The sequence below is a fragment of the Eleutherodactylus coqui genome, chromosome 2 (assembly GCF_035609145.1).
Source record: "Eleutherodactylus coqui strain aEleCoq1 chromosome 2, aEleCoq1.hap1, whole genome shotgun sequence".
Taxonomy (NCBI): Eukaryota; Metazoa; Chordata; class Amphibia; order Anura; family Eleutherodactylidae; genus Eleutherodactylus; species Eleutherodactylus coqui.
The window spans coordinates 7381993-7396073 of NC_089838.1; the positions used below are offsets into that span (position 1 = coordinate 7381993).

The 14081-nt window shown below is 48.3% G+C and overlaps 1 protein-coding gene across 3 annotated transcripts in view; it reads left to right on the forward strand.

Annotated features, from left to right (window-relative positions):
* Nucleotides 1–2246: 2246 nt before the first annotated feature.
* LOC136611009 (uncharacterized) overlaps nucleotides 2247–14081 on the forward strand; it is a 48339-nt gene continuing 36504 nt past the window's right edge. For 2 of the 3 annotated variants that reach the window (XM_066590247.1, XM_066590248.1), the window contains exons 1-6: nucleotides 2247–2323; nucleotides 7135–7241; nucleotides 7923–8037; nucleotides 8410–8584; nucleotides 11262–11373; nucleotides 11454–11560. In XM_066590247.1, coding sequence (XP_066446344.1) covers nucleotides 7145–7241; nucleotides 7923–8037; nucleotides 8410–8584; nucleotides 11262–11373; nucleotides 11454–11560 — 606 coding nt within the window. In that variant the 5' untranslated portion in view covers nucleotides 2247–2323; nucleotides 7135–7144. The remainder of the gene's footprint in view (nucleotides 2324–7134; nucleotides 7242–7922; nucleotides 8038–8409; nucleotides 8585–11261; nucleotides 11374–11453; nucleotides 11561–14081) is intronic. The other variant, XM_066590249.1, reaches the window with a different exon arrangement.

Consider the following 14081-nt stretch of genomic DNA (forward strand, 5'->3'; position numbering starts at 1 on the left):
TCTGCAGCAGAATTTAGCAGAGGAACAGTAAGGGCCGATATCGCGATCATCGCGGCGCTGCAAGGCGCTTGATTTAAAAAAAAAAGCATGGTTTCTGCGAGGGCGTAAACAGACGAACGTGTTTTAGTCCCCAAAATCACGTCTGCATAACGGGACAAAACAAAAACATTGATTTCGATCATTTCATTGTCGCTAGCTTTTTTTTTTTTGTCGGGCGTGAATACTGCACCCCAGTAAAGCTAGGGCGCCCCGTCACGCACGTACTAAATACTACCTATCGTCCCGTATTTGGCGTTATGGCGCGGAGTTTGAACGGCCCGTGAAGCAAAAAAAAAAAAAACCTTGTTCATGCGCGAGCGTAGTTGTCCGTGTGTCTTTGCGCTGTGATCATCAGACACGTGTTTCCTGCACCCACGGTATGCGGCTGTCGCACGATGGCTGTTAAGGTCTCATTGAAAGCAGCGCCCAAAGATGGAACGTGCGGCGATTTCTTTCTTCGCTGCATCGCTTGTGTGGATGAATCCAGTCAATAGAATGGATTTCATATTAGCGCGGGTTTTGGGCGCATCCCATCGCAGAGAACGCCTGTGAGCGTACCGCTCTTGTGAATACGTCCCAACGCAGACGAAAATCCGCAGAAACAAATGGAAATCAACATCGCACCAAAAAACGTCACGAAATCCGCAATAAACAGCAACTTGATCCACCACGGCGGACGTTCCGCAGCGCCCCCCTCCCGTATGAACATGGCCCAAGGGGGTATTCCAGTTACACATTCACTTTCTAGGGGGTCGTTCACACGGCCGTGTTTGCGTGCGTTTTTGCACTCGCAAAATCTGTACGCGCTAAACACGGACAATAGGTGTTCTCAAGCGCATTACATGTGTGCGCAAAAAATAGGAGCCACTCCATGTTCCTGTGTTTTGCCCAGCAATAGACCCATAGAAGTCTATCTATTAGCAGCGCACACTTCCTCCCGATGCGGACTACCCTTCAAGCATTTAGCGTTGTCCTCGTTAGACTGAGGGACGCTCTCCGCCATCGCTGAACTAATGCTCATTACTATATTGTTACTTAGTGCCTAAACACATGGCTGTAATCTCCTCCTGTTTTGCGGCTGTCGGTCGCAAAACGTCACGAAACGGAAACATTGATTGCAACGTTTCATTTTGATCAGCGGGATTCTGGCTATCGCTATGCGTAAGACCACATTGCCCTCTTTCTGGCACCCGCTTTTCTTGCACGCAATAGTGCGAAATTCGAAAAAAAAAAAAGACTTTCGCCGGGTTCACGTGCAAAGATGCTCCGTAGCGGGAAAGATCGGGCAGGACGTCTCTTCCTGCTGTTTTTTTTCAAACTCTTGCGCCATGGCGTGGAGTTTGAACGGACGAAGAAAAAAGAAGAGACCTCTTTCATGCGCAACTACACTCCGTAACGATCAGCATAGTGGCGCATACGGCCGTCTGAAACTGCCCTCAAAATGTGAACCTTCCCGTAGGAAACCATTGGTTCCAGTAGCCACACGTTTGTTATGTGGGTGTTTTTTTGCACACGTAAGCCCCCCATGTGATAGAGGCCTTAGGCTGGTGTCACACGGGCATAAGCACATATTTGCGCAGTGGGAATTCATATTTACACGTGAAAAAAAAAGAAACACATCGGCGCTCCCATCCGTTGAAATGAGCAATTAACTTTATTAGTTCATTATGCGCTATTTTTGTGCGCAAATGTGAAGGAAAGCAGCGCCTGCAAAATACGCTTAGGTAAGCGAACCCACTGAAATCAATGGGTTTTATTCACTCCGTATTGGATGCGCAAAATGCTGCTCAAATGCGTCCGTGTGAATCCGGCCTTAGTAAGCGTCAGGACTTTGAACCTTGATCCCCGTGTCGCCCGCCACCGCTCGCTACAATACCGCATCTATGTTTCCAAACGTGAGCAGAGCCTAACATGGGATATCCACCAAAACCAGAAACACCCGAAGGGTAACGAAAAGTGACAACATAGAGCATGCTGGGAGTTGTAGTTTCACCACAGTAGTCAACCCATTATCATTTAGAGGATTTGCTACAATGTATAAGGTTTCCTGATTTCACTATTCCATGGTGGCTTGCGCCCCTTTATGGGCCTCCAGCATTTCCCCCTCCCCCTGTGTCCTTGTTAGGAAGCAGGCATGGTGCCCCCTGGTCTGTCCCCTCCCTTCACCCCCTGGTCTACTGGTTAATGATAAGCTACAGAGTGACGAGGAGGGTCATGTCACCGTGATCCCCCCACCCCACCTCCTTCTTGGGCTGCACTGAAGACCCAGCGTGGGTGTCTGAAGGTAAGACTGGCACCAAATGAGCCCCCTGCATGAAATCTGCCATGCTGCATTCATTCAGTGCCCGCTCGGATGTCTTATTAACTTTGAGCCAAGTAGAAAACTTCTTGTACTGGGCTGTATTCACACGGGCGAGTTTCATCTGACGGATTGCTGATACACGGAGGCGCAGTCTTCATGCCATGGAAATAGTATTTTTATTTTTCCTATTGAAACAACATCCAATTTCACGCGCGCCAAAGTCACGTGTTGCAGAGAGAAAATACGGTTTTCTCGAAAATGCATCACATTCGCAGCAGAAATCGCAGGGTTTTCCTCTAGTTGTGATGGTGTGACGGCACAACTGAAGTACGATCCATTCTTCAGCGAGATCTGTTTTTTTTTTTTGTTTTTTTTTTATATTTCATGAGATAGATATGAATTGTAAAGAATCTGTTGGCGCTAGGAGGGACGGAGGGAAAGACAGAGGGAAAGATGGAGGGAAAGATGGAGGGAAAGATGGAGGGACTGAGGGAAAGATGGAGGGGCGGAGGGAAAGACGGAGGGACAGATGGAGGGACGGAGGGAAAGATGGAGGGACGGAGGGAAAGATGGAGGGGCGGAGGGAAAGATGGAGGAGCGGAGGGAAAGATGGAGGAGCGGAGGGAAAGACAGAGGGAAAGATGGAGGGACGGAGGGAAAGACAGAGGGAAAGATGGAGGGAAAGACGGAGGGAAAGATGGAGGGACTGAGGGAAAGATGGAGGAGCGGAGGGAAAGATGGAGGAGCGAAGGGAAAGAAGGAGGGACTGAGGGAAAGAAGGAGGGACAGAGGGAAAGATGGAGGAGCGGAGGGAAAGATGGGGGGCGGAGGGAAAGATGGAGGGGCGGAGGGAAAGAAGGAGGGACTGAGGGAAAGAAGGAGGGACTGAGGGAAAGATGGAGGGACGGAGAGAAAGATGGAGGGACAGAGGGAAAGATGGAGGGACGGAGGGAAAGATGGAGGGGCGGAGGGAAAGATGGAGGGACGGAGGGAAAGATGGAGGGACGGAGGGAAAGATGGAGGGACGGAGGGAAAGATGGAGGGGCGGAGGGAAAGATGGAGGGACTGAGGGAAAGATGGAGGGACTGAGGGAAAGATGGAGGGACTGAGGGAAAGATGGAGGAGCGAAGGGAAAGATAAAGGGACTGAGAGAAAGATGGAGGGACGGAGGGAAAGACAGAGGGAAAAATGGAGGGGCGGAGGGAAAGATGGAGGGGCGGAGGGACTGAGGGAAAGATGGAGGGACAGAGGGAAAGATGGAGGGACAGAGGGAAAGATGGAGGGACGGAGGGAAAGATGGAGGGACAGAGGGAAAGATGGAGGGACTGAGGGAAAGATGGAGGGACTGAGGAAAAGATGGAGGGACGGGGGGAAAGATGGAGGGACTGAGGGAAAGATGGAGGGACTGAGGGAAAGATGGAGGGAAAGATGGAGGGACTGAGGGAAAAATGGAGGGAAAGATGGAGGGGCGGAGGGAAAGATGGAGGGGCGGAGGGAAAGATGGAGGGACTGAGGGAAAGATGGAGGAACGGAGGGAAAGATGGAGGGGCGGAGGAAAAAATGGAGGAGCGAAGGGAAAGATGAAGGGACTGAGGGAAAGATGGAGGGACTGAGGGAAAGATGGAGGGGTGGAGGGAAAGATGGAGGGACTGAGGGAAAGATGGAGGGACGGAGGGAAAGATGGAGGGGCGGAGGGAAAGATGGAGGGACGGAGGGAAAGACAAAGGGAAAAATGGAGGGGCGGAGGGAAAGATGGAGGGACTGAGGGAAAGATGGAGGGGCGGAGGGAAAGATGGAGGGACTGAGGGAAAGATGGAGGGACGGAGGGAAAGATGGAGGGACGAAGGGAAAGATGGAGGGACTGAGGGAAAGATGGAGGGATGGAGGGAAAGATGGAGGGACTGAGGGAAAGATGGAGGGGCGGAGGGAAAGATGGAGGGGCGGAGGAAAAAATGGAGGAGCGAAGGGAAAGATGAAGGGGCGGAGGGAAAGATGGAGGGACTAAGGGAAAGATGGAGGGACTGAGGGAAAGATGGAGGGACTGAGGGAAAGATGGAGGGACTGAGGGAAAAATGGAGGGGCAGAGGGAAAGATGGAGGGGCGGAGGGAAAGATGGAGGGACGGAGGGAAAGATGGAGGGACTGAGGGAAAGATGGAGGGACTGAGGGAAAGATGGAGAGACTGAGGGAAAGATGGAGGGGCGGAGGGAAAGATGGAGGGGCAGAGGGAAAGATGGAGGGACGGAGGGAAAGATGGAGGGACGGAGGGAAAGATGGAGGGACTGAGGGAAAGATGGAGGGACTGAGGGAAAGATGGACAGTTGTAGTTTGCATTTAAGCCATTTTAAGCCCAATGCCGACAGATGAAAATTCAGTTGCATTTTTTACTGCTGAATTTCCATCGTGGCACGCTGTACATAGGATTACATTAGTTTAATGCAATCCTATGCTCACTGCCGCGATTTGACCGCGTGAAAATCCACATGGTAAGCGAATCATGCCGTGTTCTATTTCTGTGCTGGCCTCACGGAAAACAAAAAATCGACATGCTGCGGCTGGGGAACCTGCGCCGGATTGGCCGTCCCATGTGGACGAGATTTTTGACAAATCTCATCCACATGGCTGGCTAGTCTGGGGATTAGTGGCCACAGGCGGATTTGCGACGGAATTTCCACGGCAAATCTGTCCTGTGTGAACCCAGCCTAAGACTTCTAAGGGAACTAAGTGACATGATAGCTAGACCGCTTTTTCTTATATTTATGGGAACTATTGAGACCGGGGTTGTATCATTGGATTGGCGCATTGCCAATCTGGTTCCAATATACAAAAAGGGGTCCAAAAGTGAACCTGATAACTACAGTCCAGTAAGTCTCACTTCAATAACTGGAAAAATATTTGAGAGGTTTCTGAGAGACGCCTTCGAAGAATACCTCAAGGAGAACAACGGAATAACTCCTCCTCAACATGGGTTCATGAAGGGTCGATCATGTCAGACCAATCTGATCAGCTTCTACCATGAAGTAAGCTCTAGGCTGGACCTGGGAGAGTCTATTGATCTCGTATATCTGGACTTCTCTAAAGCATTTGTCACCGTGCCGTATAATAGGCTGATATATAAAATGAGAAGCTCGGATTGGGTGAAAACGTGTGTATCTGGGTAAAGAACTGGCTCAGAGATAGAAAGCAGAGGGGGTAATAAATGGTTCATACTCTGACTGGGCCACCATTGCTAGTGGGGGCCACAGGGCTCAGTACTAGGCCCCATTCTGTTTAATATATTTATCAACAACCTGATAGAGGGGCTGCACAGCAAAATATCAATATTTTAGATGATACAATATAATTAATGCAACGGAGGACAATGTATGACTACAAACGGACCGAGATAAGCCGGGGGCTTGCTCAGAGAAATGGCAAATGTGGATAAATGTAAGGTTCTGCACATGGGCAGGAGAAACAGATGTCACCAATATACACTAAATGGGGTACTGCTAGGGAAAAGAGATATGGAAAAACACCTGGGGGTACTAGTGGATTGTAGATTAAACTGGAGTAACCAATGCCAGTCAGCTGCTGCAAAAGCTCATAAAGTCTTGGGGTGTATTAAAAGAGGTATAGGGGCGAGGGGCGAGAACATTATCCTTCCATTATATAAGGCACTTGTCAGACCTCATATGGAATACTGCGCACAGTTCTGGACACCGGGGCTCAGGATGGATGTTACAGCGCTGGAGGGGGTTCAAGGAAGGGAAACTAAATTAATAAACTGAATGAGAGGACTGGAATACCCAGAGAGGCATCAAAATTGGGACGGATCGAAAAACCGTGAGATTTCCGCCGGGAGAACCGCTGCTTCAAAATCCGCAGTGGTTTTGAAGCAGCCGGCGCTCCCATAGAGAGGAGCGCGGCCGCAGCGGGAAAAAAAAAATGGACATGCTGTGGTCGGCAAATTCGTGCCGCAGCAGCGGCTTCTGCCCGCTTAGCCGCAGCGGATTTGCCGTCCCGTGTAAACGAGATTTCTGAGAAATCTCGTCCATATGGCTGGCTAATCCCGGCATTAGCGGCCGCATGCAAATTTGCCACGACGAAATTCCGCACGAAATTTCCGCTGCAAATCCGCCCCATGTGAACCCAGCCTTAGAGCAGGGAGACTGTGGAACTCTCTGCCTGAGGACGTGGTGATGCCAAAATCCATAGAGGAGTTTAAGAGGGACTAGATGTCTTTCTAGAGCGCTGTGATATTACAGGATATAGACATTAGGTGACCAGCGGGGTTGATCCGGGGATTACTGCCACTATGGAGTCAGGAAGGAATTTTTTTTCCTCCATAGGAGCTAATTGGCTCGCTGGTTTTATTTTGCCTTCCTCTGGACCAACAAGGGGGAGGTTAAAACAGGCTGAACTAGACGGACATCGTCCTCATTCAGCCTAACATGCCATGTTACTAAAGTGCTGGATAACAGATATAATACTTTTATAGTGTGGGTCATTACGAATGCGGTCATATGTAATGGTTTTTTTTTTCTATGATAAAGGGGGTTTGTAGGGAAATTGGGGGATTTTTTTCTTTTTTAATAAACTTTATTGAAAAGTTTTTAAAACACTTTTTATGTGCCTCATTGAGACTTGAAGATGCGATCCTTGAATTGCTGGCACACTACACTGCATTACTTATGTAGTGCAGTGTAGTATGTTCTTGAGAGCTCAGCAATCAGACCCTGATGGAGGCAAGGACTGATAGGCTGGCTTGCCTGATCAGTGAGCCTTATGGTCCTTGTTATTGCATCTAATCAGATAATCCGCCATGCTGGTTTCTACTCTGAGAAGATGTTTCCCCGGAGTACCCAGCGCAGTGGCTCGGGCCGGGAGTGCGGTGACTCACAGGCGGTTTGATAGCCAAAGTAAGTTCCCTTTGTAAGTAGGTTACTGGGACAGCCGTGTCACAACCATTATGGCTGCTATTACAGACACCTAAACAGGAAGCATTATACACTGCTACAGATATGGGGGAGGAGAATGATGCACATGTGGAGGAGGAGGAGGAGCATATACCTATGGGGAGGAGAAGGATACATATATAAGGGAGGAGAATGATGCACATATGGAGGAGGAGGGTGATACAAATATGAGGGAGGAGGAGCATATACCTACGGGGAGGAGAAGGATACATATATGAGGGAGAAGAATGATACAGATATGGGGATGAGGAGGATACAGATATGGGGAGGAAGATGGTACAGATATGGAGGAGGATGATAAAGATGAGGAGGAGGAGGATACAGATATGGGGGAGAAGCCAGGGTTATACAGATATCAGGATGAAGGATGATACAGATATGGGGGAAAGGGTGATCCAGAAATTGGGGAAGAAGCTTATACTATGAAGGAGGAGAGTGGTACGGATATGGGGGTGGAGGATGATACAGATATGAGGGAAGGATGATACATTTGCTATTTTGGAGTCTTGGAAAGTTGTGTGTAGAGCATATTAATTCTCACCCAGCTTTCCCAGATGCAGACAACAGATTTTCATAAGTTTTAACAACTGAACAGAGGTGAATAAACCTAAATTTGCTGTCTAGGCTCCACATTCAGAATACATCCGAGTGTGGAAGAGGCGCTGGCGGAGGGTCAGCCAGTCGTAGCTCTGGAGAGCACCATTATTACACATGGGATGCCCTATCCACAAAATGTCAGGTAAGGACTTATGTCCTGTGCTATCCCTTTATGAAGTCAATGATATCCCCTGTGCAAATAAAGAAAAGTATTTTTTTTTTAGAGGGGTGGAGATTATGTATACAGCTCCTATGCAGTCTTGTGTGTCTCCATGGTTACGACTACAAATAAACCCTGTGTGTAGTCTGATCCAGCAATCGTGTCACTCCAGTCCCTCTTCTGAGTAACTGATGACTACAGGATCAGAAACAAAGGGCTTGTTCTTAAGCCTGTGACCATGGCAACACATAGCTCTGCAGCGGAGCTGTATACACAAGTCCCAAATCCATTCCTCCACCTGCAAAAACAGTCCCAATTCTAAGATGTTTATATGTCTTTATATATGAATGACAGCATGGCCAGTCAAGTGGAGGAAATAGTCCGGGCCAACGGGTCAGTACCAGCGACAGTGGGCATCATAAAGGGCAAAGTGCACATTGGGCTCAGTAAGGAAGAAATCAAGTTCCTGGCAACCTGCGAAGACTGCGTGAAAGTATCGAGGAGGGATCTGCCCTATGTCCTCAGCCAGGTGTGTCATTAATACCAGTATGATAGCTATATTCTGGTGCGTCGGACCCGCTCATCCAACCCGGCCGACACAAACTGTTCAGGACTCTGCTATATGCAGGGCACAGCTGGTAGGACACTTATGTGTAATGCCAGAGAGAAAATGTAAAAATAAGAACAATAAAGTTTTACTAAAAAAAGGAATAAAAGTAAAAAAAAAAAACTTTTGCAATATTTACAATAAAAGAATCTAAATACTAAAACAAAAAATACATATTTGGTATCGCTGCGTCCGTAAACCCCCCGATCTATCAAAGTAGGGCATTATTTACCCCGCATGGTGAACGCCTTCCGAAAAAAAAAAAAAAAAAGCCAGAAATGCACTTCTTTGGTCACTCTGTCTCCAAGAAAAAATGTAATAAAAAACGATCAAAAAGTCGTATATATTCCAAAATGGTACCAACGGAAACTACAGGACGGCCCGCACAGAATGGGCCGCGCACAAGTATGTTAACAGAAAAATTAAAAAGTTATTGTGCGCAGAAGATGGAGACAGAAAATAATTTTAAAATATCATGAAAAAAAAATCTTTAAGTAGTACAGCAAAAAAAAAAAACTATATGAGTTTGTGTTGCAGTAATCGCACTGACCCATAGGATAAAGTTATCAGGTCATTTTTGTTGCAGTTTATGCGCCGTAAAAACAAGGTGCACCGAAAAATGGTGGAATGTCGTTTTTTCCATTTCTCTCCACTTAGAATTTTTTAAAAGTTTTTCAGTACATTATATGGTACATTAAATAGTATTATTGAAAAATACAACTCGTCCCGCAAAAAACAACGAGCCCTCATACAGCGACGTCGATGGATAAATTAAGGAGTCACGATTTTTTAAAAAGGGGGAGGAAAAAGCCAAAATAGAAAAAAAAACAAAAAAGGCTTGGTCACTAAGGGGTTAAGGGCTAAGACTAATCGGCTATCTCAATCGTTGTGTCTTGGCCAAGCGCAAATGAAACATGTACAGTATTGGCTTAAACACGTGGGCCGGACCTAGCTTCCAGGTTTTTTTTAACCCTTTCCAGTTTAACGTCTGACGTCTAAAGACATTCTCATTGAAGACTGTACAGCTCCAATGTCGGAAGACGTCCGGCAGGGTATTCTTACTGTAGATTACTGGCTGCTTTGTTGTCGGGGGCCTCCACAACATGTCCCATATCGCAGTACTGGCTCTAGCCAGCAGATGGCGTCATTGTATAATGGCAGAAAGAGAGAGCCCCCTAGGAAACCCTGAATCTAAAATTGGATTGCAAAGGGTTAAAACTCCCACGCACTAACGTGAAGTTTGAATAGTCAAAAAAAGGACAGTTCATGCACTAATACACTTCGCAGTGGCGAGCGTATTAGCGCACGCGCCCAGGTGTTTAAACCCTAAAATACGCCAATGCAAAAAAGTATCATATATTACGCAAAACCGCCACACTTACGCGCGCTCATACACTTGTGGGAAGCTGGTCTAAGGCTTATTGGCAAGGCTTTGCCCGTAATAAGCATATTTAGGGCGCCTTCACACTAATGTTAAAAAACGCACTGCGATCTTTGATGCGATGCGTTTTTAACATTAGAAAGTCCTATTGACTTTTGCGTCCAAAAACGCAGCAAAATCGCGTCAAAAAACGCCCTTAAGGAGGTATTATTTAACCCCTTAAAAATGTGGCCCTGTTTTTTCCCCTTTTTTGTTGTTTCCCCCCCACTTTCAAAAATCATATCTCTTTTATTTTTTGGTCGACATGTTGTTTTTTGCGGGATGAGTTGTATTTTTCAATGGTACCATAAAATGTACTGAAAAACGAGAAAAAATTTCTAAGTGTAGCGCAATGGGGGAAAAAAAGGCAATTTCTCCATCTTTAGTGGGTAAACTTGTTTTAAAATACCTTTTTTTTTTAATGAAAAAAAACATTTTACTTTTTTTATTCAGTCCCCATAGTGGACTTGAATTTGCCATTGTTCGATTGCTTATACCATATATGGTAATAGCTCAGTATTGTTGTATATGGTATTTCTGCAAGTGCTCTATTAAGACAGGACACAGGCACATCTTAATAGGCAGAAGTACATGGCAGCTCTGGGGGCCTTCTGCAGGACCTGGGCTGCCATGACAACTGAATGTCTCCTCGGGATCTCATCCTGAGAATGAAGCGGGGGAAGACATTCGAGATTCTCAAACTCTGATCGGGGCATTTTGTATCCTCCTGCCAGAACTGACATCAGCAGAATTAACAGCCGCGATCGACCTGAATGCTGATCGTGGATGTTGGCGCCGGGTCTCATTTGTCAATGACAGCCTACACCGGCTGTGAATGGAGCAGGCTCAGCTGCTGATCCAACTTCATACAGACCCACAGATGTCCTGGGCGCTAAGGGGTTAAAGCCGTATTCTGGATTGGCAAACGAATATCATTCTTTGTATCATGACGGTTTATACAACTTTCCAATATACTCTCTGTATCATTTATTCACTGTTTTCAAGATCTCTGCTTGCTGTCGATCAATAGAGGCTATCATGTTTTCCTTCCAGTGGATACCAATCTGTCTTGGCCATTACAGAGAGTGTAACGGGCCCCGCAGCTGCGTGTCCATGAGGGGCCACAACTGAAGTGGACATCTATGATATAAAAGGCTCTGTCATTTCTGCTTCTTCCAGGGCCGCTCTGGTGGCAGCACTGTGTCTGGGACAATGGTGGCAGCACATCACGCTGGGATCCCCGTCTTTGTAACAGGAGGGGTTGGTGGAGTCCATCGCGATGGAGAAAACAGTAAATTCTTTCCCAATTACTTTTTTTTGTAATTAAAAGGCATTTAAAGGGTAACTCCGTCTTTTCCTCTTTGGCTTCAGCCATGGATATCAGTGCCGATCTCACCGAACTTGGAAGAACGCCGGTAGCTGTTATATCAGCTGGGGTAAAATCCATCCTGGACGTTGGCCGGACCCTGGAGTATCTGGTGAGAGAGCGCCGATGTACATTCATAGACGAGAAACATCATAGCAGGAGTTGTCGGACGAGGATGACACTTTCTATGTGTGACTGTAATGATGATACAAGTGATTACAATATCAGGGCAAAAGAGCATTTATTAGGAAAACTGTACAATTCGGAGGAGGCTCTAGCACCCTGTCGGGACGCCTCTAGTCTGGATACATGATAAGATATGGTCGGGCATGGAGGCATACAGGCTCCGTATGGTATCTTGCGGCACCATTTGCGCATAGATGTTGCAACTGGGTTTCTAGATCCGGCTATCTAAGGTGGCGCCCCAAAGGGTCTCATAAATACTAGATCGGCAGTAAATCTGTTGATGGGGCAGCCATAAAAATGTGACAATATTGTGGGGGCTCCTGAGACCCCCTTGTGTGTGCGGCCGGGCATTATCCTGCTGGAAGCCGCCATGAAAGGAACACATGTGGCTGCAGGATGTCCTGAACATATCGCTGAGCTGTCATTGGTCCTCCTACCACTACTAATGGGTGACCGACTGTGGCATGCGATGGCCCCCAGACCATCACACCAGCAGGGGGCAGTGTGCCGCTCAACAGCAAAGGCAGGATTGAGGCGCTCACCTCTAGGCCTCCATGCTCAAATACGAATGTCACCAATTCCCAAACAGAACCTAAAAACTATACGGCTCTAACACGTAGCAGTCCATGTTTCTCGTTCATAACTCCATTGGACACAAAGGTGATGGTGTTGGATGTTAATAGCAGTACACGTAACAGGGGGTGGGACACCAAATTTCCATCTGCTAAATGCCTGGAAATGGTGTTGCTAGACACAGGGGTTTTTAAGGATGATGCCACCTGTCTCTGGATGGCGGACAATGAAATTTTTGGATCTGCTTATGTCAAATGATCCTCTACTGGTGGTCTGTCAGGGGGTTCTGAGCCCTGTCACCTTGTGTGCCCCCATCCACTGGTCCCAACACTCTCTAAAAGTCTGGTCAGACGCTCCTCTCTACCGGTGGTCTGTAGGGGGAGTCCTGAGCCCGGTCACCTTGTGTTCTCTCACACAGCCACTGGTCCCAACACCTCTTAAAAGACTGGGTAGATAATCCTCTCTACTGGTGGTCTGTCGGGGGGTCCTGAGCCTGGTCGCCTTGTGTGCCCCCATCCACTGGTCCCAACACCTCCTAACATTCTGGTCAGATACTCCTCTCTACTGGTGGTCTGTAGGGGGTCCTAAGCCTGGTCACATTGTGTGCCCCCATCCACACGTCCCAACACTTCCTAACAGTTTGGTCAGATGCTCCTCTCTACTGTTGGTATGTAGGGGGCGTCCTGAGCCTGGTCACCTTGTGTGCTCTCACACATCCACTTGACCAACATCCCCTAACAGTCTCGTCAGATGGTCCTCTCTACTGTTGATATGTAGGGGGCTTTCCTGAGTTCGGTCACCTTGTGTACCCCCATCTACTGGTCCCAACACCTCCTAACAGTCTGGTCAGACGCTCCTCTCCACTGGTGGTCTGTAGGGGGTGTCCTGAGCCCGGTCACCTTGTGTGCTCCCATCCACTGGTCCTAACACCCCCTAACAGTCTGGTCAGACTGTCCTCTCTACTGGTGGTCTGTAGGTGGGGGTCCTGAGCCCGGTCACCTTGTGAGCCCTCACACATCCACTGGATCAACACCCCCTAACAGTCTGGTTAGATGCTCCTTTCTACTGTTGGTATGTAGGGGGCATTCTGAGCCCGGTCACCTTGTGTGCTCTCACACAGAAACTGCTCCCAACACCCCCTAACAGTCTGGTTAGACGCTCCTCTCTAATGGTGGTCTGTAAGGGGGTCCTGAGCCCGGTCGCCTTGTGTGCCCCCATCTACTGGTCCCAACATCTTCTCACAGCCTGGTCAGACGCTCCTGTCTACTAGTGGTCTGTAGGGGGCGTCCTGAGCCCAGTCACCTTGTGTGCCCTCACACATCCACTGGACCAACAGCCCCTAACAGTCTGGTCAGATGCTCCTCTCTACTGGTGGTCTGTAGGGGGCGTCCTGAGCCCGGTCACCTTGTGTGCCCCCATCCACTGGTCCCAACACCTCCAAATAGTCTGGTCAGATGCTCCTCTCTACTGTGTGTCTGTAGGGGGGGGGAGGGTCCTGAGCCCAGTCACCTTGTGTGCCCTCACACATCAACTGGACCAACAACTCCTAACAGTCTGGACAGACTCTCCTGTCTACTGGTGGTCTGTGGGGGGTCTTGAGCCCAGTCACCTTGTGTGCCCCCATCCACTGGTCCCAACACCCCTTAACAGTTTGGTCAGATGCTCCTCTCTACTGGGGGTCTGTCGAGGAGTCCTGACTCCGGTTCCCTTGTGTGCCCCCACACATCCACTAGTCCCAACACCTCCTAACAGTCTGGACAGACTCTCCTCTCTACTGGTTGTCTGTAGGGGGCATCCTGAGCCCAGTCACCTTGTGTGCCCCGATCCAGTGGTCAACAAACAAGAGCTACACTACACGAAAAAAATGGTCTCTG